Below are 27791 nucleotides of genomic sequence, written 5' to 3'. Positions count from 1 at the left end.
CTCAATTTCTTTGTTCAATATTGAATGGATTTTGCCTTTGTGTTGTTTAATGACAGTATATTGGTAAGGGCCTTTTAGTTACTTATGAATAAGTGGTGTTATAGTTCTTAAGTTTTTAGTTCTTTCAATCATGTGTTGTTCCTATTAACATTTTTTAATATGTTTATTTAACAACGGTTATTTCATGCCCTGTAATACACACAGACACCCCTTGCCTCCCTCTCTCCCCACACAGGAAGTACTTTGCTAGATGATAGGCATACAGAGGTAAATGAGACATGATTTCTGTTAACTGCTTAATGGGAAACAGTGATAATACAGTGTCAAATCATTTGAGGGACAGGAATGAATAAATGGTCTTTTGTTCCATGATTGAAGGATTTTGAACATAATCTGGGGAGTGTTTATGGGGAGCAGATAAAGGAAAGAATAATGTGGCAGTGATTTGTTTTTATAGATGAAGAAACTACAACATGGTGAATTGTAAGGCTTCATTGTCCAGCAATAATAAAATAACTTGAATTAGGTGAGATTCCAGGACTCTTGTATATTTAGAAACAAAGCCATATCACTTTCCGTGTAGTTACAACATGGTAAAGCAAGAGGTTGAAACCTCACAGGTCATTAGAAAAAATTGTATCTGTTTCTTTATTATACTGAGGAAACAGAACCATAGAAGTAAAAGAGAACAGGGCATGCTAGTGTGCATCTGTAGTCCCAGCTACATGGGGAGCTCAGACAGGAGGATCTCTTGAGCCCAGAGGATGGCTTAGGCAACATAGCAAGACCCCGTCTCTTAAAAAAAGAAAAAAAAGTAGAGAAAGAGGCCTAACTATGGTAGTATAACACATTAATGCATAATCAGAATTAAAACCTACTATTTGGCCAGGTGCGGTGGCTCATGCCTGTAATCCCAGCATTTTGGGAAGTTGTGGTGGGTGGATTACCTGATGTCTGGAGTTCAAGACCAGCCTGGCCAACATGGTGAAACCTCATCTCTACTGAAAATACAAAAATTAGCCATGCTTGATGATGGATGCCTGTAATCCCAGCTACTTGGGAGGCTGAGGCTGGAGAACAGCTTGAGCCCAGGAGGCAGAGGTTGCAGTGAGCCGAGATGGCATCATTGCACTCCAGCCAGGGCAGCAGAGCGAGACTCAGTCTCCAAAAAAAAAAAAAAAACTATTCAAGCTTAACTGGACTCTTAAGGAATTCTGTTACTTGTAGCAGAATCCCAGCACCTTGGGAGGCTGAGGCAGATGGATCACCTAAGGTCAGAAGTTCAAGACCAGCCTGGCCAACATGGCGAAGCCCTGGCTCTATTAAAAATGGAAAAATTAGCCCGGCCTGGTGGCAGTTGCCTGTAATCCCAGCTACTTGAGAGGCTGAGGCAGTGAGAATTGCTTGAACCTGGAAGGTGGAGGTTGTAGTGAGCTGAGATTGTACCATTGCACTCCAGCTGGGACAACAGAGCTAGACTCCATCTCAAAGAAAAAAAGAAAAGCAAGTTCATTCCTTGGCCTTTTGGCTAAAATCAGGTGTCAAAAATGCAAGAGTGTATCTACTTTACAAGCAAGAGAAAACTTAAAACGTTTTAATTATGGTAAAATATACATAAAATTTGCATCTTTTTTTTTTTTTTTAATTAGATGGAGTCTTGCTCTGTCGCCCAGGCTGGAGTGCAGTCGCACGATCTTGGCCCACTGCAACCTCTGCCTCTCAGGTTCAAGCGATTCTCCTGTCTCAGCCTCCCAAGTAGCTGGGGTTACAGGCACATGCTGTCATGCCTGGCTAATTTTTTGTGTTTTAGTAGAGATGGGAGTTTCACCATATTGCCCAGGCTGGTCTTGAACTCCTGAGCTCAGGCAATCCACCCGCCTCGGCCTCCCAAGGTGCTAGGATTTTAAGTGTGAGCTACCGTGCCCAGCCCATCTTAATCATTTTAAAATGTATGGTTAACTATGTTAAATATGTTCACATGTGCAGCCAATCTCCAGAACTTTTTAAACTTGCAAATCTGAAACTATACCCATTAAACAGCTCCCTATTCCCTTTTCCCAGCGGCCCTTGGCAGCCACCATTATACTTTGTTTCTATCAGTTTGAGTACTCTAGATACCTCATATAAGTAAAACCATACAGTACCTATCTTTTTGTAACTGGTTTATTTTACTTAGCCTAATGTCCTCAGGGTTCATCCATGTGTCAAAATTTCCTACCTTTTTTTTGAGACGGAGTTTCGCTCTTGTTACCCAGGCTGGAGTGCAATGGCGCGATCTCGGCTCACCACAACCTCCGCCTCCCGGGTTCAGGCAATTCTCCTGCCTCAGCCTCCCGAGTAGCTGGGATTACAGGCACGCGCTACCATGCCCAGCTAATTTTTTGTATTTTTAGTAGAGACGGGGTTTCGCCATGTTGACCAGGATGGTCTCGATCTCTTGATCGTGATCCACCCGCCTCAGCCTCCCAAAGTGCTGGGATTACAGGCTTGAGCCACTGCGCCGGGCCAATTTCCTACCTTTTTAAGGCCGAATAATATTATATTGTATGTATAAGTCACATTTTGTTTGTCCATTCATCTGTCATTGAAAATTGGCATTGCTTCCACCTTTTGGCTGTTGTGAATAATGCTGCTGCGACCATAGGTGTTCATGTCTTTGAGACTCTGCTTTCAGTTCTTTTGGTTATGTAATCAGAATAGGAATTGGCTAGATCCTGTGGTAATTCTATTTTTAATTTACATTTTTGAGGAGTCTCCATACTGGTTTCCATAGTGACTATGTGCCATTTTATAGTCCCACCAACAGTGCACAAGAGTTCCAATTTCTCTACATCCTGGCCAACACTTGCTGTTTTTTGTTTTTTTTGATAGCAACTATCCTAATATGGTATGAGGTTAGAATTCCCATATCTCTAATGATTAGTGGTGATGAGCATCTTTTCATATGCTTATTGGAGATCTTTTGCTCATTTTTAAGTTAGAGTTTTAAAAATTTATTTATTGAATTATAAGGGTTATTTATATATTCTGGATAGTAAACCCTCATTCTTTCTTTTTTTTTTTTTTTTTGGAGGCAGATTCTTGCTTTGTCATCCAGGCTGGAGTGCAGTGACGCAGTTATCAGCTCACTGCAACCTCTGTCTCTTTGGGTTGAAGCAATTTCTCGTGGCTCAGCCTTCTGAGTAGCTGGGATTATAGGAATGCACCATCATGCCCAACTAATTTTTTGTATTTCTAGTAGAGATGGAGTTTCACTCTGTTGGACAGGCAGGTCTCAAACTCCTGGCCTCAAGTGATCCACCCACGTCGGCCTCCCAAAGTGCTGGGATTACAGGCATAAGCCTCCACCGAATCCAGCCGATAGTTTATTTGTGTATATGGTGTAAAGTAAGGGTCTGTATTAGTCTGCTAGGTCTTCCATAACAATACTGCTAACTGGGTAGCTTAAACAATAGAAATTTATAGGCCGGGCTCAGTGGCTCAGGCCTGTAATCCCAGCACTTTGGGAGGCTGAGGTGGGTGGATCACGAGGTCAAGAGATCGAGACCAGCCTGGCTAACATGGGGAAACCCTGTCTCTACTAAAAATACAAAAATCAGCTGGGTGTGGTGGCACGTGCCTGTAGTCCCAGATACTTGGGAGGCTGAGGCAGGAGAATTGCTTGAACCTAGGAGGCGGAGGTTGTAGTGAGCCAAAATCGCGCCACTGCACTCCAGCCTGGCACCTCGCGACGAAACAAGAGTCTTTAAAAAAAAAAAAAAAAAATTTATTTTCTCACAATTCTCTTACAGGTGTAAGTCCAAGATTAAGATGCTGGCAATGTTCGTTTCTGGTGAGGCCTCTCTTTGTCCTTGACTTGTAGATGGCCACCACCTAGCTCTGTCCTCACATGATCTTTGCCATGTGTACATGCACACCTGGTGTCTCTTCCTCTTGTAAAGGACACCAGTCCTGTTGGATGTGGGTCCTGCCCTTATGGTCCTTACTTAACCTTAATTACTTCCTTAAAGGCTCTGTCTCCAGATACATTCACACTGAGGATTAAGGCTTTAACCTATGAATTTGAGGGGGGGCATAGTCAATCCATAACAGAGTTTAATTTAATTGTTTTTCATGTGAATATCCAGTTTAAGAGAAAGTGTAAAATTGAGTTATTCATTTTCCATGAGGGTCTAATCTTAAATTGTGCAATTAATCATGTGTCTTGCTTATTGGTTTTGTTTGTTGTTTGTTTTTTGGTTTTTTGAGATGGCTCTATTGCCCAGGCTGGAGTGCAGTGGCACAGTCTCTGCTCACTGCAACCTCCACCTCCCAAATTCAAGCAGATCTCCTGCCTTAGCCTTCTGAGTAGCTGGGATTATAGGCACATGCCATGACACCCAGCTAATTTTTGTATTTTTAGTAGAGACAAGGTTTCACCATGTTGGTCAGGCTGGTCTGGAACTCCTGACCTCATGATCCACTCACCTTGACCCTCCAAAGTGTTGGGATTACAGACGTGAGCCACTGTGCCTTACCTTGATTATTATCATTGACCACATATGGGAAAAGTATTTGTGCATGCTTATATGTAGGTATAGATGCATAATCAATGTGATTATTAAGTACTTGCCCAAAATGTAATAGTACAATAGAATATATCATCTGTAGCGTTGCTTGGAAGTGATGCAATATATGTGCTGTTTTTGAGAAGCAAATATGTATTTTACATGTGATTATAAAGTCCAGATTAATGAAAACAGTACTTTTAAAAGAATTGTCCACATAAACTTCTTTAGCTTACTTTACAGAAGCCATGGAGTAGATTTTATACTGTGTTTCTTGAGACATAATCATTTAAAATTGATCTCTTTGCCCAACCTTAAGAATTTATGGAGGTAACTATGTTCTAATTTTATTTAATTTATAACTTTATTTCCTTTTCCTATTGTATAGATGTGAAAATCACCATGAAAAACTTAGTGTGTTTTGCTGGACTTGTAAGAAGTGTATCTGCCATCAGTGTGCACTTTGGGGAGGAATGGTGAGCAGAACAAATTCAGTATGTATTTTTTTAGTTAAGAGACTGGAAGGCACTGAAATACTTGTTTTATTCAGATAGGAAATAGTGTTGTTATGCTCTCGTAGGATGAAAATTAAAATGCATCTACTTTAGAGATGCTTTATTAAAGGTATTGCATTTTTATTCCAGAAGAATCTTATTTGTGTGGTTGATGTAGGACATGAACCTCTTACATAAATATTTTAACCTCTAACACTGATAAAACATATCCTCTCTTCATTTGCAAATCTTTTTGTTGTAGGATCCAGGTCATTTTTTAAATTAAAGGTCAGTTGATCAGATAGATATAGGGGTAGGATTTCCAGTGGAGTAAGAACTTAGACACTTGTGAAACAACAAGAGTAAACATATCTGGATCTTATAATCATTTTTTAGATTCTTTTTTCCCATCTAATTCAAGAGCAGTTTTTAAAGACAATCTTCCATCAAGTCTGAAGCATTAAAATCAGTTTTGTTAGAAGCAGCTTTTTTATTTTAAAGTCATGTTCGGTTGTTTACTAAATACTTAATCGAATGATTTCCTTACAGTAATAAGTACAATTGACATAAATAGGTTGAGAATAAACACGATAGATTCTTAGCGAGGAAAAATAAGTGATGGGGGAAATGCAAGTGGGTAGGCATCTAGAGTTGCCATCAGAAATGATCATTTTGAGGATATCAGTCAGTATGTTTTACAGAGAGTGGCAGGCCAGATTGAGTAGAGCTCAATTCGGAGAGCTTTCTGTTAGAATTTAAATATTAATGTGCTGACTAGAAAAAAATAAGAAGTTATCACATTTAATACATTAAATATATAGGTTTTATAAGAAACAGTAGAAACATTTTTTTGTATACTTAAAGTGACGTATACTTAAAGATTTGTAGTACAAATCTACATCTTTTTTCTTTTGGAGATAATAGTGGGATGCTTTGGCTAAATAAGACAATTTTAGTAAGAACTTACATGTTTATAGGAGGCTTCTTTTTTTTTTTTTTTTTTTTCCCTTTAATCCTTTAAAGCTACCGCAAATATGGGAGGCTTCTTATAATAAAAATTTAATAATTCTGGTTACCAATCAGAAAAATCAAGAAAATTATTTTTAGGTTTTTAGCTATAAAAATTAGCCAAATGCAACTAGATTTGTGAGGCTAACTTGTATCAGCCTTCTATCTCTGTAGTAAGTGTGGGATGGGAAATGGGTTCATTGCTTTTGCTAATTTTCTAATTTTGTATTATGGGCTTTTTGTTCAAGTATCTTTTTTTTTTCAGTGCGTTTTCAAGGTGCTGTTAAATCAAGTGTTTTTCTAATTCATTCTGTGGTAGAGACTAGGGATTTGGTGATGAACATATCAAACAATTAATTACATATTTAATTTGTATAATAAGTTATAGGAATAAATACAAAGCGTTGATGAGGATGCAGAACTATGGCAGCTGATCCTATAAATCTGAGCTAAGCTTCAAAGGATGAGTAGGATTAAGACAAACCAAGATGGGAGAGGGAAGATGGAGAATTATTATTATTGTTTTGTTTTATTTTTTTAAACAGTCTCGCTCTGTTGCTCAGGCTGGAGTGCAGTGGTATGATCTCGGCTCACTGCAACCTCTGCCTACCAGGTTCAAGCGATTCTCCTGCTTCAGACTTTGAGTAGCGGGGATTAGTAGCCCAGGCTGGAGTGCAGTGGCGAGATCTCAGCTCACTGCAACCTCCACCTCCTGGGTTCAAGCAATTCTCCAGCCTCAGCCTCCTGAGTAGCTGAGATTACAGGCATGCACTACCATGCCCAGCTAATTTTTGTATTTTTCAGTGGAGATGGGGTTTTGCCATGTTGGCCAGGCTGGTCTCAAACTTCTGACCTCAGGTGATCCACCCGCCTTAGCCTTCTAAAATGCTAGGATTACAGGTGTGAGCCACCGCCACTGGCATTATTTTTATTATTTTGTTGTTGTTGTTCTTTTTTAAAAAATATTATTCTTTTTTTGGAACAGAGTCTCTTTCTATCACCCAGGCTGGAGTACAGTGGCGTGATCATAGGTCACTGAAAGCTCTGCCTCCCGGGTTCAAGCAATTCTCGTGTCTCAGCCTTCTGAGTAGCTGGGATCACAGGTGTGCGCCACCACACCTGACTAATTTTGTATTTTAGTAGAGATGGGTTTGTGCCATATTGGCCAGGCCAGTCTTGAATTCCTGGGTTCAAGTGATCTTTCCTTCTCAGCCTCCTAAAGTACTGAGTTTACAGGCATGAGACTCCGCAGCTGGCTGAGATTTTTTTTTTTTTTTTTTGAGACGGAGTTTCACTCTTGTTACCCAGGCTGGAGTGCAATGGCGCGATCTCAGCTCACCGCAACCTCCGCCTCCTGGGTTCAGGCAATTCTCCTGCCTCAGCCTCCTGAGTAGCTGGGATTACAGGTACGCGCCACCATGCCCAGCTAATTTTTTGTATCTTTAGCAGAGACAGGGTTTCACCATTTTGACCAGGATGGTCTTGATCTCTTGACCTCATGATCCACCCGCCTCGGCCTCCCAAAGTGCTGGGATTACAGGTGTGAACCACCGCGCCCTGCCCATGAGAATTATTTTTTAATAAGAGGGAGTAATTTTTGTCAAGGCCTGGTGGAAAAAAGTTTGAGGACATGTAAAAAGACTAATGTAGCCTGAGAGAAGAATGAGTCGCTGATAAGGTTGTAGCAGATGATTTGGGCTGTGGTTAAATATTTTGGTTCTTTTTAATACGTTAATTTCTAGTTAAATGAATATTTTGCTAAAGCCCTTTATTTACAGTCTTTCTTGAAAGAGTCCTACGTGGACCAAATGATTTTAAGCAGGCACTGGACTGCTTCAAAATTAAGTTAGCTAAAAAGATGAAATTCATTTGAAATATTTACTGGTTTATTAGTGTCCATAGAGTGTTACAAAGGAATGTAAATGCTGATGAGAGAGGTGAAACTGTTCTAAAACTACTCTAATTTAAATAGCATGGCGGACATACCTTTAAACCTTTGGCAGAAATTTATGAACAGCACGTCACTAAAGTGAATGAAGAGGTAGCCAAACTTCGTCGGCGTCTCATGGAACTGATCAGCTTAGTTCAGGAAGTGGTAAGACTACTACTAAAATACAGTTATTTTGCTTTTAATCTGTAATATGTAATAATATATTTTTATAATACAAATTAATCATATGTTGAAATCAAGATTTTCAAGATTTGCAAATTTGATAGGCTGCATCTATCGTCAAATTCCATAAATTTCAGGCTAGCTGAGGAATTTGCATACAAAGCCCCAGGTCTGTAAGGAAGCAGTTGCAGTCAGAGAATTACCACTTAGGCAGAATTGGAAAATCAGTTAGTGAGTTTTAAAAGTCTATTTGTTACAGAGTCAATAATTCTTTTTTTTTTTTTTTTTTATAATTTTGAGACAGAATTTTACTCTTGTTGCCCAGGCTGGAGTACAATGGTTCAATCTCAACTTGCTGCAACCTTTGCCTTCCATGTTCAAGCGATTCTTCTGCCCCAGCCTCCCGAGTAGCTGGGATTATAGGCACCCGTCACCATGCCCAGCTAATTTTTTGTACTTTTAATAGAGACGGTTTCACCATGTTGGCCAGGCTTGTCTCAACCTCCTGACCTCTGGTGATCTGTCCACCTCAGGCTCCCAAAGTGCTGAGCTTACAGGCATGAGCCACTGTGCCCGGCCCCAATAATTGACTTGTAAACAGAATCAATACTGACTTTTACAGTCATTCATTAAATTATGCATTCTTTGGATCCCCAGCTTTTGGGTGAGTTTCTTTTACTAAGGAGTGAACTATTTGTCATGTGCTGATTTAGAACTCTACAGAGTTGGAAGTGTAATATTTAACATTAGTCTTTAGATATAAGTCAAACAGCTTTAGTGGGCTATTTATAATGTTATTTCTGTGAAAAAATGTGATAAACCCCAAAGAATGAAATACTAAGTGTATGTTTAGAATATATTTTGTTTCAGGTTGGCAGAACGACGGTCATAAATGAGGTTATGGACCATTTCCTAACTTAAAATGAAGTTTGTGGACCATATCCTAACTTAAAAACAGATGCCTTCTTTGTTTTTACCCCTTTAGGAATCAAGAACGAAGTGATCATTTGTAACATTCTTTATACAGAAAATTTGTGATTTTGATTGCATGTATGCCATTTTGAAATACAAGCAAGTTGGGTCATTTCCATTTGGCCTACCTTTTTCCTATTATCTATTCTTGGCAATATTATAATGTGGTGCTTCTGTTTTTAAAATTTACCCAGTTAAAATTATTCTGTCCTGTTTATCTTCTAGGAAAGGAACGTAGAAGCTGTAAGAAATGCAAAAGATGAGCGTGTTCGGGAAATTAGGAATGCAGTGGAGATGATGATTGCACGGTTAGACACACAGCTGAAGAATAAGCTTATAACACTGATGGGTAAGTGTTTTTGTATGCTGTTGGGGTACCTGGGGCTTTCAGCTTCTTTGAGATTCAGTCTTTGAAGAGTAAGGGTGGTGATCCTAGGAAGGAATCTTGAGATTTTAGTCAACTCCATATTGTTACAAGGTAGGCAGATAATTGTTTGACTTGAGTTTAGAAATGATAGGAGAGAAAAGTTGTTTTTCTTTTTCTTTTCTTTCTTTCTTTTTTTTTTTTTTTTTGAATTTGCATGTCATCCTTGCGCAGGGGCCATGCTAATCTTTAGGAGAGAAAAGTTTTTATAGCCCTTTGGATGAAAATCCTAATGGCCAGTGGACATTATTGTTAGAAAGCTTTTTTCCCAAATCTAATGGAAGTCCTTCTTCTAATATCCCATATCCTTTCCGTCCATTTTCATTGAGGATGAAGAACTGACATTTGTAAATGTCAGTGTCATCCCCGCCAGCTTTTTCTTAGAGATTTAAAGTCTCTGCTTTTGATTTCTAGTAGATTTCATTTTATGTATGTTTAATTATATTTATTGCTGAACTTTGCTTTTCAAAGATTCCTTCATTCTTCTTTGATTGTGGAGTCTGGTATTAAACTTAAAATTTAAGAGTTAGATCCAATACTAACGTTCGTTTTATTTGTTTTGGTGATCTTAGTCCTTCCAGTGTTTTGCTGACTAAAAACCAGCTTTGTATTTTTTATCATAGCCCAAAGTAAAATATATACTTTAATTAAGGTGTGAATGAAGAATTTTTTTATCAGCTGTCTTGATTCTCCAAGATTTTAGCCATGTCTTTATGTCATCCAAAATAATGATTTCATCATTTTACTTTTAACTTTTTAAAAATAAGATGCAAATATCTTTGAATTTGGATATTTGTATATCATTCATGAATTGCTTTTATAATTTTGTACTATTTAATACCTGATTTTTTAGAATTTTTCCCCACAGACCCAGCAGCAAATAGTCTTAAAAAATCATTCATTCTTCTATCTGGGCGCGGTGGCTCAAGCCTGTAATCCCAGCACTTTGGGAGGCCGAGGCAGGTGGATCACACAAGGTCAGGAGATTGAGACCATCCTGGTTGACATGGTGAAACCCCGTCTCTACTAAAAATACAAAAAGTTAGCTGGGCATGGTGGTGTGTGCCTGTAATCCCAGCTACTCAGGAGGCTGAGGCAGGAGAATTGCCTGAACCCAGGAGACAGAGGTTGCAGTGAGCCGAGATCGCACCATTGCACTCCAGCCTGGGTAACAAGAGCGAAACTTCGTCTCAAAAAAAAAAAGAAAAGAAAAAAATCATTCTAGTAGTTAGATTGAAAAGCACAGTTCATCCACACAGTGGAGCAATTAGACAAAACCTGCAGGTATTGATTATACCAGTCACAATGCCACATAAAGATTTTATGTAAATGAAAATCATAATTGTTCTTAGGTCTTCAGTTGCAGTCAGTGATACATGTAGGTCATCTTAATTTTTCAGGACTTTAGATGATATTTGAGTTTCCTTTAAGTTCATTAAGCCATGTAGAGTACTGGTATGTTGATATGTAGTAGGACTTGAAAACTGAGAGGATCTTTACTGTTGATACAATCTTCAGTAGTAGCCAAATACACATTTGCATGTAGTCTTATCTTGAGTGAATTTGTTCATTGCTTCATTTATTTAATTAAATCAACTTAAAGCAAAATAATACCACAGTACAGATCTCTTAAGTTTATTAATTTTACTAGCTGTATAACTCCATGAAATAGCTTGCCTTTCCAGTAACTGAACTTGACCTTCTTTTGTGGCTTTCAACTTATTTTTCATTATGAAAAATTAAAGTTTATAATTTCCAAGATAGCTTTTATGACTAAATAGGATTTCTTCTAAGGATAAGAGGTGGGGAAAAATATTTTCAGGGTTAGTATATTTTAGAATAGTCTCATAAACCTCATATTTTTAATTCATACCATAATTTCTGCCACTAATTTTTATCGTTATTATTTTTGAGACAGAACTTGCTCTGTCACCCAGGCTGGAGTACAGTGGCGTGATCTTGGCTCACTGCAACCTCTGCCTCCTGGGTTCAAACAATTCTCATGCCTCAGCCTCGAGTAGCTGGGACTACAGGCACATGCCACCATGCCTGGCTAATTTTTGTATTTTTAGTAGAGACAGGATTTTGCCATGTTGGCAAGGCTGGTCTCAAACTCCTGACCTCAGGTGATCTACCCGCTCCTCTCCCCTGGCCCCTTGACTCCCAAAGTGCTGGGATTGCATGCATGAGCCAACGCACCCAGCCTCTGCCACTAGTTTTTAAGTTGAATTATGTATTGTAGTAGTGTTCATAGGCTAGGGTTTTAGGATTGTGGGATGTGGTGATGGTAGAAATTATATCTGATAGTATTAGATTGTAGCTAATAATTTATTTTAACTCTTTTTGCAATCTAGAAATTCTGAGTTTTGTTGCAAAAATAAAAGTTCTAGGCTGAGGCAGGTGGATCTCTTGAGCCCAGGAGTTTAAGACCAGCTTGGGCAATGTGGTGAAACCCCATGTCTGCTAAGAAAATAAAAGAAAAATTAGCCAGGTGTGGTAGCATGCACCTGTAGTCCCAGCTACTCAGGAGGCTGAGGTGGGAGGATTGTTTGAGCCTCAGAGGTAGAGATTGCAGTGAGCTGCAATCACGCCACTATACTACAGCCTGGGTGACAGACGAGACCCTGTCAAAAAAATAAGTTAAAAATAAAAGTTCTCCCTTTTTCCATGTCAAATAACACTACAGATTGATAAAACTTTTGTTCTTCTCATGGATGTACTTCAGTTTTTCAAATTTTTTTGGTTTACAAAGAAAATGGCCTGATTTGGTAAGCATACCTATTTTCTTTTTGTTTAAAAACATATAAAGTGGCCAGGCGTAGTGGCGCACACACCTGTAATCCTAGCACTTTGGGAGGCCGAGATGGGTGGATCATGAGGTCAAGAGATCGAGGCCATCCTGGCCAACGTGGTAAAACCCTGTTTCTTCTAAAAATACAAAGAGTAGTGGGGCGTGGTAGTGGGCGCCTGTAGTCCCAGCTGCTTGGGAGGCTGAGGCAGGAAAATTGCTTGAACCTGGGAGGCAGAGTTTGCAGTAAGCCAAGATTGTTCCACTGTACTCTAGTCTGGCGACAGAGAGACTCCATCTCAAAAAATATATATATATTTATATATTTTGCATATAATAGATATAATTATACTTATATATAATATATCTTTATATATAACATATATTTATATTAATAGATGATGTGTGTGTATGTACATATATATATATATATATATATATATATATATATATAAAGCACTTTCTGTTTTTTTGGTTTTTTTTTTTGAGTCAGGGTCTCTATTGCCTAGGCTGTAGTGCAGTAGTGTGGTCAAGGGTCACTGCATGACTGTATGCAGTCTTGACTTCCTGGGCTCAAGTGATCCTCATGCCTCAGCCTCTTGAGTAACTGGGACTGCAGGCATGCACCACCACTCCTGGCTAATTTTTTAATTTTTTTATAAAGACAGTATTGCCATGTTGCCCAGGCTGGTCTTAAATACCTAGGCTCAAGTTATCTTCTTGCTTTGGCCTCCCAAAGTGCAGGGATTACAAGCATGAGCCACTGCCCCCAGCCAGTAATAATAATTTGTTTATCATTTTCTGTCTCCAACTTTTTGAGACTGTTCACCTCTCTGGGCATTTTTTTTTTAACAGATCCTTGTATATTTACAAGACAGACATTTTGCTGATATTTAACATAAAAATCTGGCCCACTTTGTATTCTCTTTGAAGCTACGGTTAAATTTGGTAAAAAATTATTTCAGAATAGCTGACTGAATGAAATTCTTGTTATTGCTTTTTCCCAAGGGAATATGAAAATCTAGAAAAGTAAATTTTTTGCTTAAAGTATATTGTCATTGCACATTTCCTTTCTTATATGAGTCTAAATGATATCTCGTCTAAAACTAATTAGAATTGTTTCTGAAGTTCTCTTTACAAGGCTACTATAATATTAAATTCAACCTCTTAAAGTTGTATGTGAATTTTTAGGGTAGCTGTAATGAAGAATTTTTGCTTACTTGAAGTAGATTTCTTGTTATTGAATATGTTCGTTGGAAGTTAATTTTATTCTTAAACCAATAGTGAGTCCAAGTGTCGATGATTCACTATTTTTAAACAGGTCAGAAGACATCTCTAACTCAAGAAACAGAACTTTTGGAATCCTTACTTCAGGAGGTGGAGCACCAGGTGATAAAATATTAAATGTAATGAAATAGTCTTTATCCTTTTTTCTCTGTATACTGTAAAAGTTTTTTTTTTTTGACAGATTATCTGTATGAGATTAAAAGATCTGTCAATCTTTGTGCTATAATGGAGATTTTTATGAAATAGGAATCTGCTGATTCTTCTCAAGTTTTTTCTTCATTTTTGGAAACTACATTAGTAGAACTACATTCTGCTTTGTAAGAATAGAGTTCTTTCCATAGAAATCTGAATGTATAAAAAGTTAAAATCTCCCCACACTGTGACTTAAGTGGTGGCTTTGAGATATTATTACCAGTTACTTTACACATAGCGATTATTATGCTAAAATTTATCATTTTTATTTGTTGAGGAAATATTAAGTCCTAAATAGCAGGCATTGTTCTAGATATTGGGGATACAGCAGTGAACAAAATCGTGAAATTCTGTCTTCATAGAGTTTATATTTTAGATTAAGGTAGGTGAATATGAAACATATAGTAAATGAGTAAATAAAATATATGGTGTTGTACAAATATTTGATATATTCACTTGTCTGGAATTTGATTTTTGTAATATCTCTCAATGGCTTATGCACAGCTATCTCCTAAGCATTCTGGGGATTCCCTTCACATCTTTCTTGTGTTCAATTCCATGTTTCCTGATTTCTATGGCTTCCACTCTCTTGGTTTACTTGTTTTGTTTTAATATTCCTCTTCCCTCAGTAGCTTTCCAGGAAGGGTAATCAGAACATTTTTCTTGAACTGCATATCTGAAAATATTTTTATTTTATCTTTGTACTTGATTGACAGTTTGGCTGGTAGGATTCAGTACATAAATATTTACTAAATACTGTTATTTTTTTTCATTATCCTCATTTCATTTTTCCTTTTCCTTTTTACACATATATGTGTGTGTATGTGTGTTTGTATGTGTATTTTTTTGAGACAGAGTCTCTCTCCGTTACCAGGCTGCAGCGCAGTGGCATGATCTTGGCTAACTAACCTCTGCCTCCCGGGTTTAAGCGATTCTCCTGCCTCATCCTCAGCCTCTTGAGTAGCTGGGCCTATAGGCACACACCACCACATCCAGCTAATTTTTGTATTTTTAATAGAGACATGGTTTCACCTTGTTAGCCCTGATGCTCTCAATCTCTTGACCTTGTGATCTGCCCATCTTGGCCTCCCAAAGTGCTGGGATTACATGTGTGCATGACCACCTTATAGAAATGAGGTCTCACTACGTTACCCAGGATGGTTTCGAACTTCTGAGCTCAAGCAATCCTCCTGCCTTGGCCTCTCAGAAGTGCTAGGATTATAGGCGTGAGCCACCATGCCTGGCCCATTATACCCATTTTTAATTGTATATGTTGTTTCAATAGTCAAAAGACTTTATCTCCTCCACAGAATAAACTAGCAGCCCTCTTCTGGAGTGATGGGACAATTTTAGACCACCTTTGGTGGGATAGGAGTGGGGAATCTGAGTATTTATGTGTTGTGGTTTTTTTTGAAACAGCTTTATTGATGTATACTTGACATAAAATAAATTGCCTATATTTAAAGTATACAATTTGGTAAGTTTTGATGCCAGAGAAACCCTCACCACAGTGAAGGTATAAACACATGCATTATACACAAAAATTTCCTTGTGCCTCTTTGTGCTGTCTTCTCACACCGTTCCCTCTCTAGGCAACTGCCAATCTGCTTTCTGTCATTATAGATATATTTGCATTTTCTAGAGTTTTATAGAAATCAAATTATATATTTGTATACTCATTTCTTCATGCAATATAATTATTTGAGATTTACATTGCTGTGTGTATCAATAATTCTTTCGCTTTTATTGCTGAATAGTAGTAGTCCATTTTATATATATATATATATATATATCCTGTGATTTGTTTATCCATTCAGCTGCTTATGGCCATTTGAATTAACCATAAACCAAAAAATCCAGTTTTTGGTACAGATAAAGTTGCTATAGACATTCATGTACAAAGCTTTACATGAACATGCGTTTCTTTTTCTCTTGAGTTCACATAAGAAGGAATGGCTGAGTCAGATGGTAGATGTATCATTAATTTTTTAAGTAACTGCCAACAGTTTTCTGATATAATTACACTATTTAATTTTCCTACCAGTAGTGTGTGTTGAGTATCAGTTCCTCTACGTCCTTTTCAACACATAGTGTTGTGTTTTTCATTTTAGCAATTCAAATAAGGGTATCTAATTCTGGGTTTAATTTGTATTTGCAAAATGATTAATAATATTGAGCTTTTCTTTTCTTTTTTTTTTCCTGAGACAGGTTCTTGCTCTGTTTCCCAGGCTGGAGTGCAGTGGTACAGTCACAACGCACTGCAGCCTCAACCTCCTGGGCTCAAGCAGTCCTCCTGCCTCAGCCTCCTAAGTAACTGGGATTATAGCCATGTGCCGCCACACCTGACTAATTTGATTTTGTTTTTGTTTTTGGTAGAAATGGGGTTTTCTCAGGTTGCCTAGGGTGGTCTCAAATTCCTGGGCTCAAGTGATCTGCCACCTTGGCCTCCCAAAGTGCTGAGATTACAGGCATGAGCAACCACACATCTTTTCTGGAACTTATTTGCCGTTCATATATCTTGTTTGTTAAGGTGTCTCTTCAAGTCTTTCACATATTTTATCAGATTTGTTCAGTATTTCAGATATTTTTATGCTGTAGTAAGGTTTTTTGTTTTTTGGGTTTTTTTGAAAAAGAGTCATAGTCTGTCACCTAGGCTGGAGTGCACTGGCATGATCTTGGCTCACTGCAACCTCCGCCTCCTGGGCTCAAACGATTCTCATGCCTCAGCCTCTCAAGTAGCTGGAATTACAAGTGTGCGCCACCACAGCCGGCTAATGTTTGTATTCTTAGTAGAAATGGCATTATACCATGTTGGCCAGGCTGGTCTCAAGCCACTGCCCTCAGGTGATCTACCGTGCCCAGCCTGTAGTAAGATTTCTGATTACTCATGGCTGTACAGCTGAATTTTATATATTGATATACTTTAAATATATGTAGTTTATTTTATTTTACCATTTGTGGTAAGTGCTCCCCATACAGGAATACCATTTATTATCTTTTATAATGTTTTCTTTTTCTTTTTTATTTTTTTTGAGATGGAGTTTTACTCTTGTTGCCCAGGCTGGAGTGCAGTGGCACAATCTTGGTTCCCTAAAACCGTCTTCCGGGTTCAAGCGATTTTCCTGTCTCAGCCTCCTGAGTAGCTGGAACTAAAGGCACCCACCACACCTGGCCAATTATAGTATTTTTAGTAGAGACAGGGTTTTACCATGTCGGGCAGGATGGTCTCTCTCCTGATTTTACCGTGATCCACCTGCCTTGGTCTCCCAAAGTGCTAGGATTATAGGCATGAGCCACTGTGCCCTGCCTATAATGTATTTTTAAAATACACCTAGCTAAATAGATAGCCCTACTGCTTCTAGGCTGCAAACCTGCATGGCATGCTACTGTACTGAATACTGTAGGCAGCTGTAATAATTTGGTAAATATTTGTGTATCTAAATCTAAACATACCTAAACAGAAAAGGCATGGTAAAAATACATTATTTTATTTTTATAATTTTTACTTTTTATGGGTACACAGTATATATTTATGGAATACATGAGATATTTTGATACAGGCATGCAATGCATAATAATTACTAAAGCTAAGCCAGATGGATGGATCATGAGGTCAAGAGATTGAGACCAGCCTGGCTAAAATGGTGAAACCCTGTCTCTACTATTCATTTTTAAAATATAACAGTTAGCTGGGCTTAATGGTACATGCCTATAATCCTAGCTACTCTGGAGGTTGAGGCAGGAGTATCTCTTAAACCTGAGAGGTAGAGGTTGCAGTGAGCTGAGATCCCACCATTGCATTCCAGCCTGGGCAACAAAGCAAAACTCTGTCTCAAAAATAATTACTTTAGAGTAAATGGGATATTCATCACCTCAAACATTTATCCTTTGTGTTAAAATAATCCAGTTACACCCTTTTAGTTATTTTTAAATATAAAATTAAATTATTATTGATTATAGTCACCCTTTCAAATACTACATCTTATTCATTTCTATTTTTTTGTATCCAATAAACATCCTTATTGCCACCCCAGCCTCTACTGCCCTTTCCAAAATACATTATTTAAAAAATCATTTTCATTTAAAAAATTTCTACTATTTTTATAGTTTTATTCTGTTTTTCTTCCCAATATAATTTTGGATATTTTCTTCATTTTTCTTGATCAACCTTGCTAGAGTATCTCCTATTCAACTCATATTTTCTTTCTTTCTTTTTTTTTTTTTTTTTTTTTTGAGATGGAGTCCCAATCTGTCATTTAGGCTAGAGTACAGTGGCACGATGTTGGCCCACTGCAACCTGCGTCTTCCAGGTTCAAGCGATTCTCCTGCCTCAGCCTCCCGAGTAACTGGCATGACAGGCATGTGCCACCACACCTGGCTAATTTTTGTATTTTTAGTAGAGACCGGGTTTCACCATGTTGGCCAGGCTGGTCTGGAACTCCTGACCTCAGCTGATCTGCCCACCACCGCCTCCCCAGGTGCTGAGATTACAAGCATCAGCCACTGCACCTGGCCTCAACTCATATTTTCTAAAATCTAATATTGGTTATGTTGTTCTTTTCAATTATTTCATGATACTTCCTTTTGTTAATTTTATCACTATCTTCATGATTTCTCCCCATTTTATGCACTGTGATCCATTTTCTGGCTTCTGTAGTTGAAGATTTAATTTATTTATTCCTAATCTTTTTTATTTTTATTTATTTTATTTTATTTTATTTTTGAGAGGGAGTCTCTTGCCCAGGGTGGAGTGCAGTGGTACAATCTTGGCTCTTGGCAACCTTTGCCTCCTGGATACAAGTAATTCTCCTGCCTCAACCTCCCAAGTAGCTAGGATTACAGGCACCTCACGCATGCCTGGCTAATTTTTGTATTTTTAGTAGAGACAGGGGTTTCACCATGTTGGCCAGGATTGTCTCAAATGATCTGCCTATCTTGCCCTCCCAAAATGTTGGGATTATGTGTGTGAGCCACCACGCCCAGTCTTTATTTTTATTTTTTACTTTTTCACATGGATTTTCTTTTTAAAATAATTGTATTTTAGACTAAAAGGTTCTCTCTGAATACGGCATGGCTATTGCTGGTATTTTAATAATTTATACTTTCATTTGTGATTTCCTCTTTTAAGAATTATGTAGATATTTAGGCTGGGCACGGTGGCTCACACCTGTAATCCCAACACTTCGAGAGGCTGAGGCTGGTGGATCACAAGGTCTGGAGTTCAAGACCAGACTGGCCAACGTGGTGAAACCCCATCTCTACTATAAAATACAAAAATTAGCAGGGCATGGTGGCTCGTGCCTGTAATCCCAGCTACTTGGGAGGTGAGGTAGGAGACTTGCTTGAACCGGGTCCCAAGAGGCAGAGGTTGCAGTGAGCTGAGATTGTGCCACTGCACTCCAGCTTGGGCTACAGAGCGAGACTCAATCTCAAAAAAAAAAAAGAATTATGTAGATATTTAAATATTGTAAAAGTATATTTGTATACACTGATTTCTTAAACTTTATTTTTGATGTCTTAATAGATTAGAAAAGGAACAAAATAGGAAAAGAAAACAGATGAGACAAATAGAAAATAAATAGTAAGATGGAGACCCAAACCACATCATATCAGTAAGCACATTAAATATAAAGGTTCTTTTTTTTGAGACAGGGTCTTGCTCTGTCACCCAGACTGGAGTGACGTGTCGCAATTATGGCTCACTGTAACCTCTGCCTCCTGGGTTCAAGTGATTCTCCTATCTCAACCTCCCTAGTAGCTGGGATTACAGATGTTTGCCACCATGTCTGGTTTTTGTTGTTGTTGATAGAGATGGGTTTTCATCATGTTGCCCTGGGCTTAAGTGATCCACCTACCTTGGCCTCCCAAAGTATTGGAATTGCAGGTATGAGCCACCAGGCCTGGCCTAAATGTAAAGATTCTAACATCTCAATTAGAATCAAAGACTGTCAGTCTGACTTAAAAACAAAACTAGACTCCATTATATGCTGCCTACATGACATGCATTTCAAATATTTTAACACAAATATACTAAAGATGGAGAAAATAAGATATTGCATGGTAACACTAGTTAAAAGAAAGCTGAAATGGCTTTTTCTTCTTTTTTTTCTTTTGAGACAGGGTCTCACTTTGCCACCCAGGCTAAAGTGCAGTGACATGAACAAGGCTCACTGCAGCCTTGAACTCCTGAGCTCAAGTGATTTCTCCTTCCTCAGCTTCCTGAGTAGCTGGGACCACAGACATGCACCATTATACCTGGGTAATTTTTAAGTCTTTTGTAGTGACAAGGTCTGGCCATGTTAGCTAGGCCTGGCTAATTTTTAAGTTTTTTGTAGAGACAGGGTCTCACCATGATGCCCAGGCTGGTCTCAGACTCCTGGGCTCAAGCAACTCTGCCACCTTGGTTTCCCAAAGTGTTGGAATTAGAGGCATGAGCCACCATACCCAGCCTGAAATGGCTTTTTGATACCAGAGTAGATTTCATAGCAAACAGTATTACCGTGATTTAAAAGGGTAATTTCACAGTGCTAACAGGGATGTTGAATCAAGAGGATTTATACTATTTCTAATAGTATAGCTTCAAAATACATTAATAAAAAGCTGATACAGGTACTAAAAGAAATAGACAAATAGAAAATTACAGTAAAATATTTGAACACCCCTTTCTTAATTTAGTAATTTTCCTCAGTATCTGTGGGGCATTGGCTCCAGGATCTTCATGGATACCAAAATGCACAGATATTCAAGTCCCTTATATGAAATGGCAAATATAACCTGTACACATCTCCCATGTACAGACATGTGCCAAATGTCTGACCTTTTGGTCAGTAACAGACTACATATGTGACAGTGGTCCCATAAGATTATAATGGAGCTGAAATATTTCTTTTGCCTAGTGACATCATAGCCATTGTAATGTAGTAGCACAAAGCATTAATCATGTGTTGATGGTGATGCTGGTGTAAAAAAACATTCTGGGCTGCTTGTTGTACAAGAGTATAACACATATGTATAGTATATAATATTTGATAAGTATAATAAACAGCTATGCCGCTGGTTTATGTATTTACTATACCATACTTTTATTCATTATTCTAGAGTATATTGTAGAGTTTACTTGTAGTTATTTAAAAAAAGTTGACTATATTTTAGAAGAAGGCATTGTTATCATTGTAGATCCATACAGGCTTGTACCCCTGAAGACCTTTCAATGGGACAAGATGTGAAGGTGGGAGATGGTGATATTGATGATCCTGGCCATGTGTTGGCCTAGGCTATTGCCTTAGTTTTTAACAAACAGTATTGAGTTTGGGTGAATGCCTGTAGTCCCAGCTACTCAGGTAGCTGAGGCAGGAGAATTGCCTCAGTCCAGGAATTCAAGGCCACAGTGTGCTGTGATTGTACCTGTTAATAACCACTGCACTCCAGCCTGGGCAGCATAGCAAGACTTGTCTGTTTAAAAAAGTAAAGAAATATGCCGGGTGTGGTGGCTCACGCCTGTAATCCTAGCACTTTTGGAGGCCACGGTGAGTGGATCACTTGAGTGAGTTCAAGAGCAGCCTGGGCAACATGGTGAAACCCTGTATCTACTGAAAATACAAAACTTAGCTGGGGGTGGTGGCGCATGGCTGTAGTCCTAGCTACTCGGGAGGCCAAGGCATGAAAATCACTTGGACCCAGAAGGCAGAGGCTGCAGTGAGCTGAGATTGTGTCACTACACTTCAGCCTAGGTGACACAGCAAGGCCCTGTCTCAAAAAATATATATAAAGAAATAATATTAACTGAAAAATGTAGGCTGCATGGTGAAATAACCTGATAGTGTTTATGTAAAGTTTGAAAATATTCAAAACATTGTTTATGGATGTACGTACACACATAGTAATTGTAGAAACACAAGTATGGTGATAATAAACTTCTGTTGGAGGGAGCAAGTTGCTTTTGGAAGAAATGTTATCAAGGAAGGATATACACAGTAAGCATTCAATTAATATAAATTAAAATTTTTTGTATTATGTGTGTATATATGTACATATACAGAGTGATTTTTATCATACCTTAAAAATTATAAGCAAACAGTATTTAAGTAACATTAGATCATTTTAAGTAAATTATTCAAAAAACCTTAACATCTTGGGCAATGCCTGATACATAATAATATGAATGACAAAATACGCAGCTGCTTGTTTTCTGCCATTACCACTTAACATTATGTCATTGGTTGATGCAGTAGCTCAAACATATCATCATTCTTAGTAATCTAAGGCTATACATTTTGGTATATATCATATGATATATGATACTTTTTTTTTTTTTTTGAGATGAAGTCTCACCCTGTCGCCCAGGCCGGAGTGCAGTGATGTGATCTTGGATCACTGCAACCTCCACCTCCTGGGGGTTTAAGCAATTCTCATACCTCAGCCTCCTGAGTAGCTGGGGCTACAGGCATGCGCCACCATGCCCAGCTAATTTTGAATTTTTAGTAGAGATGGGGTTTCACCACGTTGGCCAGGCTGGTCTTGAACTCCTCACCTCAAGTGATCCACCTGCTTCGGCCTCTCAAAGTCCTGGGATTACAGGCGTGAGTCACCGTGCCTAGACATATGATACATTATTTTTGGTGAGCCATAAGCAACTGTTATTTAAAAGATATAAACACAACTGTAGGTGGGTTTTATAAATATCATTAATATGGCATTTGATAGTACATTAGTTTGCTAGGCCTGTCATAACAAAATACCGCTGACAGTGAGACTTAAAACAATAGAAATTTGTTTCTCATGATTCTAGGGGCTGGAAGTCTTAAGATTCAGGTGTTGGCAGGTTTACTTTCTTCTGAGGTCTTTCTTCTTGGCCTGTAGATGACTGCCTTCTTACTGTGTCCTCACATGGACTTTTCTGTGTGAATATGCAGCCCTAGAGTCTCTTGATCTTAATAAGGACACCAGTCATGTTAGATTACGGCCCTACCCCAATGGCCTCATTTTAACCTGATCACTTCTTTAAAGATTATCTCCAAATAGGCTGAGGTACTGGAGGTTGAGCCTGCAGCACATAAATTACGGAGGTTGAGCCTGCAGCATATAAATTATGGAGGAAAGGGGCACAAAATTAAACACTTAACAGTTTGCAAATCTTTTTCACTACAGCTTCATAATCCTTGTAACAAACTTCACGAAGTAAGCAGTGGTGGATTATTATTCTAGTTTTGTTATGTAAACAGACTCAGAGTTATGTGATTAGTCAATGGCAGAACTGGAACTTAAACTGGTTTTCTTGAAGAAAAAATTAGTGGTCTTGTCTTTTATCTACCATGATTATGTTAGTGAAGTTAGATTTATTACTTTTTCCCAAAGTAGTGTTTCCCAAATTAGTATTGAGTAATGAGGTGTGTGTCTATGTGTACATGGGTGTGTGTGTGTATACATTCTGTATTCTGTTACCTAGAATACAATCTGAGAAATGATTGCTTTTAAAAGCTTTCAACTTAGAGGTTTGTTCATTAATATATTCATAAGAACTTCACTGTATCAGCCTGAAAATATATTTGTACTTGCTGAAAACCTCACTTACCCTAAAATATAAGAAGAGAAAAATGCATTAATATTAAGTATATTTATTCAGTGACTTTACTGTTAGAATATTATAGAAATAAACCTAGGTTTTTTAATAGATTCTTAATTCTCAGGCTCACTTTTTTTTTCTCATTTTTTTTTCAGTTTATAATCAGAATAATTTGTAAATTTTGAGGTTGTAGTGAACAGTAATTTTGTTTGTTCAGATAATTTTTTTCCTCACACAGTTGCGGTCTTGTAGTAAGAGTGAGTTGATATCTAAGAGCTCAGAGATCCTTATGATGTTTCAGCAAGTTCATCGGAAGCCCATGGCATCTTTTGTTACCAATCCTGTTCCACCAGACTTTACCAGGTATGATACAGTTTTTAATTTCATTTTCATTTGAAATTTATGTGCAAATGCATATACTTGTTTCAAAAGAATGTAATTTTTTTTTTAATGCCATTTCTCTCTTTTATTTTATAGGTAGGGTCTCACTTTTCCCCAGGCTGGTCTAAAACTCCTGAACTCAAGTGATCTTCCCATCTTGGCCTCCCAAATTACTAGGGATCATAGGCATGAGCCACCACACTTGGCCACTTCATAGCTTTTTAAGGTCTTGTTTATAATGGAGTGGTCTGGTTAGCTGGTGAGCACTGTTTTATATGTACAAATCTAGTCCTCCTGAAAACTCTCACCAACTGACTCATACTTGTGATTGTTAAGAGAAAGTAATGAACTAGGAATCATTTTTTTCCCCAAGAGTAGTGTAGAAAAAAATAATTGATGACATTAGCTTTATCAGCTTACCTTTTGAATTAAATTATATCTCCTAACACAAAACTCAGAAACCAATGAAATGCCAAAAGAATTTGAAGGTGACCCCATGTTATCTCCAGATCCTAAAAGATAGAGAGAGGAAATAATTTTGGCAAAAAGTATCCTAGTTTTCACCTTGGGCTAAACCTTAGAATTTTTCTGAACAGCATATTTCTTCAAGCATGTTTGTAATTATTCTGGTAGTTTCTGACTAGATGTTGGAGTCACTTGGGATTTTTCTGAAAGTTAATCAATTCATACCATACCCCAGGCCATTTGAAAGAAAATCTTTGTGTGTATATTAGTCTACTGGGGCTGCCGTAACAAAATACCACATACTAGGTGCCTTAAGCAACCTAGTATTTTTTCACAGTTCGAGAGGCAAGAATTCCAAGATCTAGGTGTCAGAAAATTTGCTTTTTTTCCTTTCAGCTTGCAGACAGCTTCCTTCTTTCTGTGTCCTCACATACCTTTTCTCTGTTCTTGTTTGGAGAGAGATCAGTCTCTGGTGTCTCTTTTTTTTTTTTTTTTTTTATGGGGACACAAGCCTTATTGTATTAGACCCACCCTTATGAACTCATTTGGCCTTAATTATCTTCCTAAAGGCCCTGTCTATAGACACAGTCACACCGGGGGTTAGGGCTTTAACATAGGAATTTTCGGAGACACAATTCAGCCTATGACACTGGGTTTAGATGGGCATTTTCAGTTCTTCTTAAATCTCCTTAGCTTATTCTGAGATGAGGGTTGAAGCCACTGTTACAGAAATATTCTGATATGACAGACTTTATCTTCTAGAGATGACTTACGGAATACTATTAAGTTTTCCTAGCATGGTGTGGTATTTGTGCTGCCTTTTTTTTTTTTTTTCTCTAATGTGATGCCCTCTGATGACCTCAGAGTATTCATTGTACTGTTTTATTTTTTTAATTTATTATTTTATTTATTTATTATTATTTATTCCTTCTCACTCTTTGTCACCCAGGCTGGAATGCAGTGGCGTGATCTCTGTTCACTGCAACCTCCACCTCCCGGATTCAAGCAGTTCTCACGCCTCAGCCTTCTGGGTAACTGGATCTATAGGCATGCACCACCACACCCGGCTAAGTTTTGTATTTTTAGGAGAGACGGGTTTCTCCGCGTTGACCAGGCTGGTCTTGAACTCCTGACCTCAAGTGATTTACCTGCCTCAACCTCGCAAAAGTGCTGGGATTACAGGCGTGAGCCACAGTGCCCAGCTGCATTCATCATACTAGAGTATATTGTATAAGCCAGGGCTTTTCAATCTTGTCATTGTTTACATTTTGAGCAGGATAATTATTTGTGGAGTGGGGTGAGATTTCCTGTGTTTTGTAGGATGTTTAGCAGTATCCCTGTAGCACTCCCCATCCCACCACCTTGCAGTTGTGACAAAAATGTTTCTAGACATAGCTAAATGTCCATGGGGATGAAATCACCCCTGGCTGAGAATTACTGTTACAAGCCCTTCTTACTTGTCACAAATGCCACAGTTCTATAAACAGATGGGCAAAGTTTTTTACTCTGGTGGTTCTCATTGACCAGTAGAAGTCTTCCTTTCTTTCTGATTAACAACCTCATAAAATAGTTGTATCTTTTTAAAGCACTGCCTTTTTTGTTTAAATCTCTTGTTTCTGAATGAAAGCACTGAATATTATTAAAAGGACTATTAAGTAGATTTAATTGAAGAATGTTCACCAGTATCCCTAGGCTGCCTCTATAATAGTGTGATGAGCTGTTTCAGTTTTGAAGATATGTTTTCTGAACCATTTCATCACTTGTGGAATAAAACATATGTATATAAATTCCCATTCTTACACCACTTTCAGCAGCTCATCAGGCAGGCAACAGTGCTCACTAGTTGTTAATTAAGCACCGTTAGGGCCTTCTCTCTTTCTCCAGTAATGCTCACTACCTTATTGGAAATTTTGTCTTTTAATTTAATTTTTACTAGAAGCCCATTTTATTAATTGCACCATACAGGAAAAGAGGGACCAGCATCATGACATTAAATTACACACCAAAGTTTAGATGTGCAAAGCAGTGGTGTTTCTGTTGCCTTTAGTTCCATTAGTTAGTGTTGGTGTTGGAGCCACAATGGAGAAGAAAAGGTCACTAAATCAGTGAAGTGTTATTTATTAAAGGCCGTGTGCCCAGTATTGTTTGTAGGTGGTGCATGGGAGAATAGGAACTAAAAATCTTACTGCGTAAATATTTCACATTAAATAATAGCAAATTCTTTATTAAAACATGTTATGGGCCAGGAGTGGTGGCTCACACCTGTAATCTCAGCACTTTGGGAGGCTGAGGCAGGCGGATCACGAGGTTAAGAGATCGAGACCATCCTGGCCAACATGGTGAAACCCCATCTCTACTAAAAATACAAAAATTAGCTGGGCATGGTGGCGTGCACTTATAGTCCCAGCTACTCGGGAGGCTGAGGCAGGAGAATTGCTTACACCCAGGAGGCGGAGGTTGTAGTGAGCCGAGATCGTGCCACTGCACTCCAGCCTGGCGCCTGGCAACAGAGCGAGACTCTGTCTCAAAAACAAAACCAAAAAAACGTATTATGTGTTGCTCAGTTGTATATCTTATATCAGAAATTCTGAAAAAAGGGCAGGGGTAGGGACTGGCATGGTCAAGACTTCTGGAAAGGAATTGAAGAAGACATGAAAAGATACATAGGATTTTGTTTGGCAGGTGGTGTATGTATGTATGAACAAAAATATGGATATAAGAGCTGGTATATTTGGAGGACAGCAAGAAAATGATTTCAACCAGAATTTGATGGGTTATTTATTGTTGGTGCATAGTAAGAAATAAAACTATATGTGTCCTCAGGGAGGACTTGAAAGATAAAATAGTAGGCCAGGCATGGTGGCTCATGCCTGTAATCCCAGCACTTTGGGAGGCCAAAGTGGGTGGATCACGGGGTCAGGAGTTCAAGACCAGCCTGGCTAAGATGGTGAAATCCCATCTCAACTGAAAGTACAAAAATTGGCCAGGCATGATGGCGGGTACCTGTAATCCCAGCTAATGAGGAGGCTAAGGCAGGGAATTCTTTGAACCTGTGAGGCAGAGATTGCAGTGAGCCAAGATCACACCACTGCATTCCAACCTGGTTAACAGAGCAAGACTCTGTATCAAAAAAAAAAAAAAAATACAGTAGTATAGCTCTCAGTTGATAGAGAGTTTTATTTTTCAGGGAGAAATAGTCAAGTTGGTAAAGAGAATCAGTTTTTATATAGCTTAACATTCTATTTCCTTAAGGAACAAATGGGTACTGTGGTTCTCCCTTTTTTCCTTTTGTTCATGAAGTTATGATGAGGTTATTGGTCTGAAGATGTTGCACATCAGTGAGTTCCAGAATACTGGGCTAGAGATGGTTTGCGGCTAGTTTCCCATGTTCTGTGAAGACAAAGATTCATTGACACCATCAAGATATGAATCCAGTCATCACAAAGACCAGAGTAGTCTACATTTCTAAGAGAGTAGGAGAAATTTTAAAAGTTTGAAAAGATAAAGTAGTGCCTCATCTGCAGCTGCAGAATGGTAACATCAGTGTGACTGAAGATA

At 38.3% G+C, this 27791-nt stretch overlaps 1 protein-coding gene across 13 annotated transcripts in view; it reads left to right on the top strand.

Moving 5' to 3' along the window:
* TRIM37 (tripartite motif containing 37) overlaps positions 1-27791 on the top strand; it is a 127237-nt gene that overhangs the window by 16648 nt on the left and 82798 nt on the right. For 12 of the 13 annotated variants that reach the window (XM_078373663.1, XM_078373662.1, XM_078373661.1 and 9 more), the window contains exons 5-9: positions 4936-5023; positions 8022-8144; positions 9360-9483; positions 13668-13735; positions 23626-23750. In XM_078373663.1, the coding sequence (XP_078229789.1) occupies positions 4936-5023; positions 8022-8144; positions 9360-9483; positions 13668-13735; positions 23626-23750 (528 nt within the window). Of the gene's footprint in view, positions 1-4935; positions 5024-8021; positions 8145-9359; positions 9484-13667; positions 13753-23625; positions 23751-27791 lie in introns of all 13 variants that reach the window. The other variant, XM_078373664.1, reaches the window with a different exon arrangement.

Source organism: Callithrix jacchus, chromosome 5 (genome assembly GCF_049354715.1).
Source record: "Callithrix jacchus isolate 240 chromosome 5, calJac240_pri, whole genome shotgun sequence".
Lineage (NCBI taxonomy): Eukaryota > Metazoa > Chordata > Mammalia > Primates > Cebidae > Callithrix > Callithrix jacchus.
This window is presented reverse-complemented; position numbering and strand designations above follow the sequence as displayed.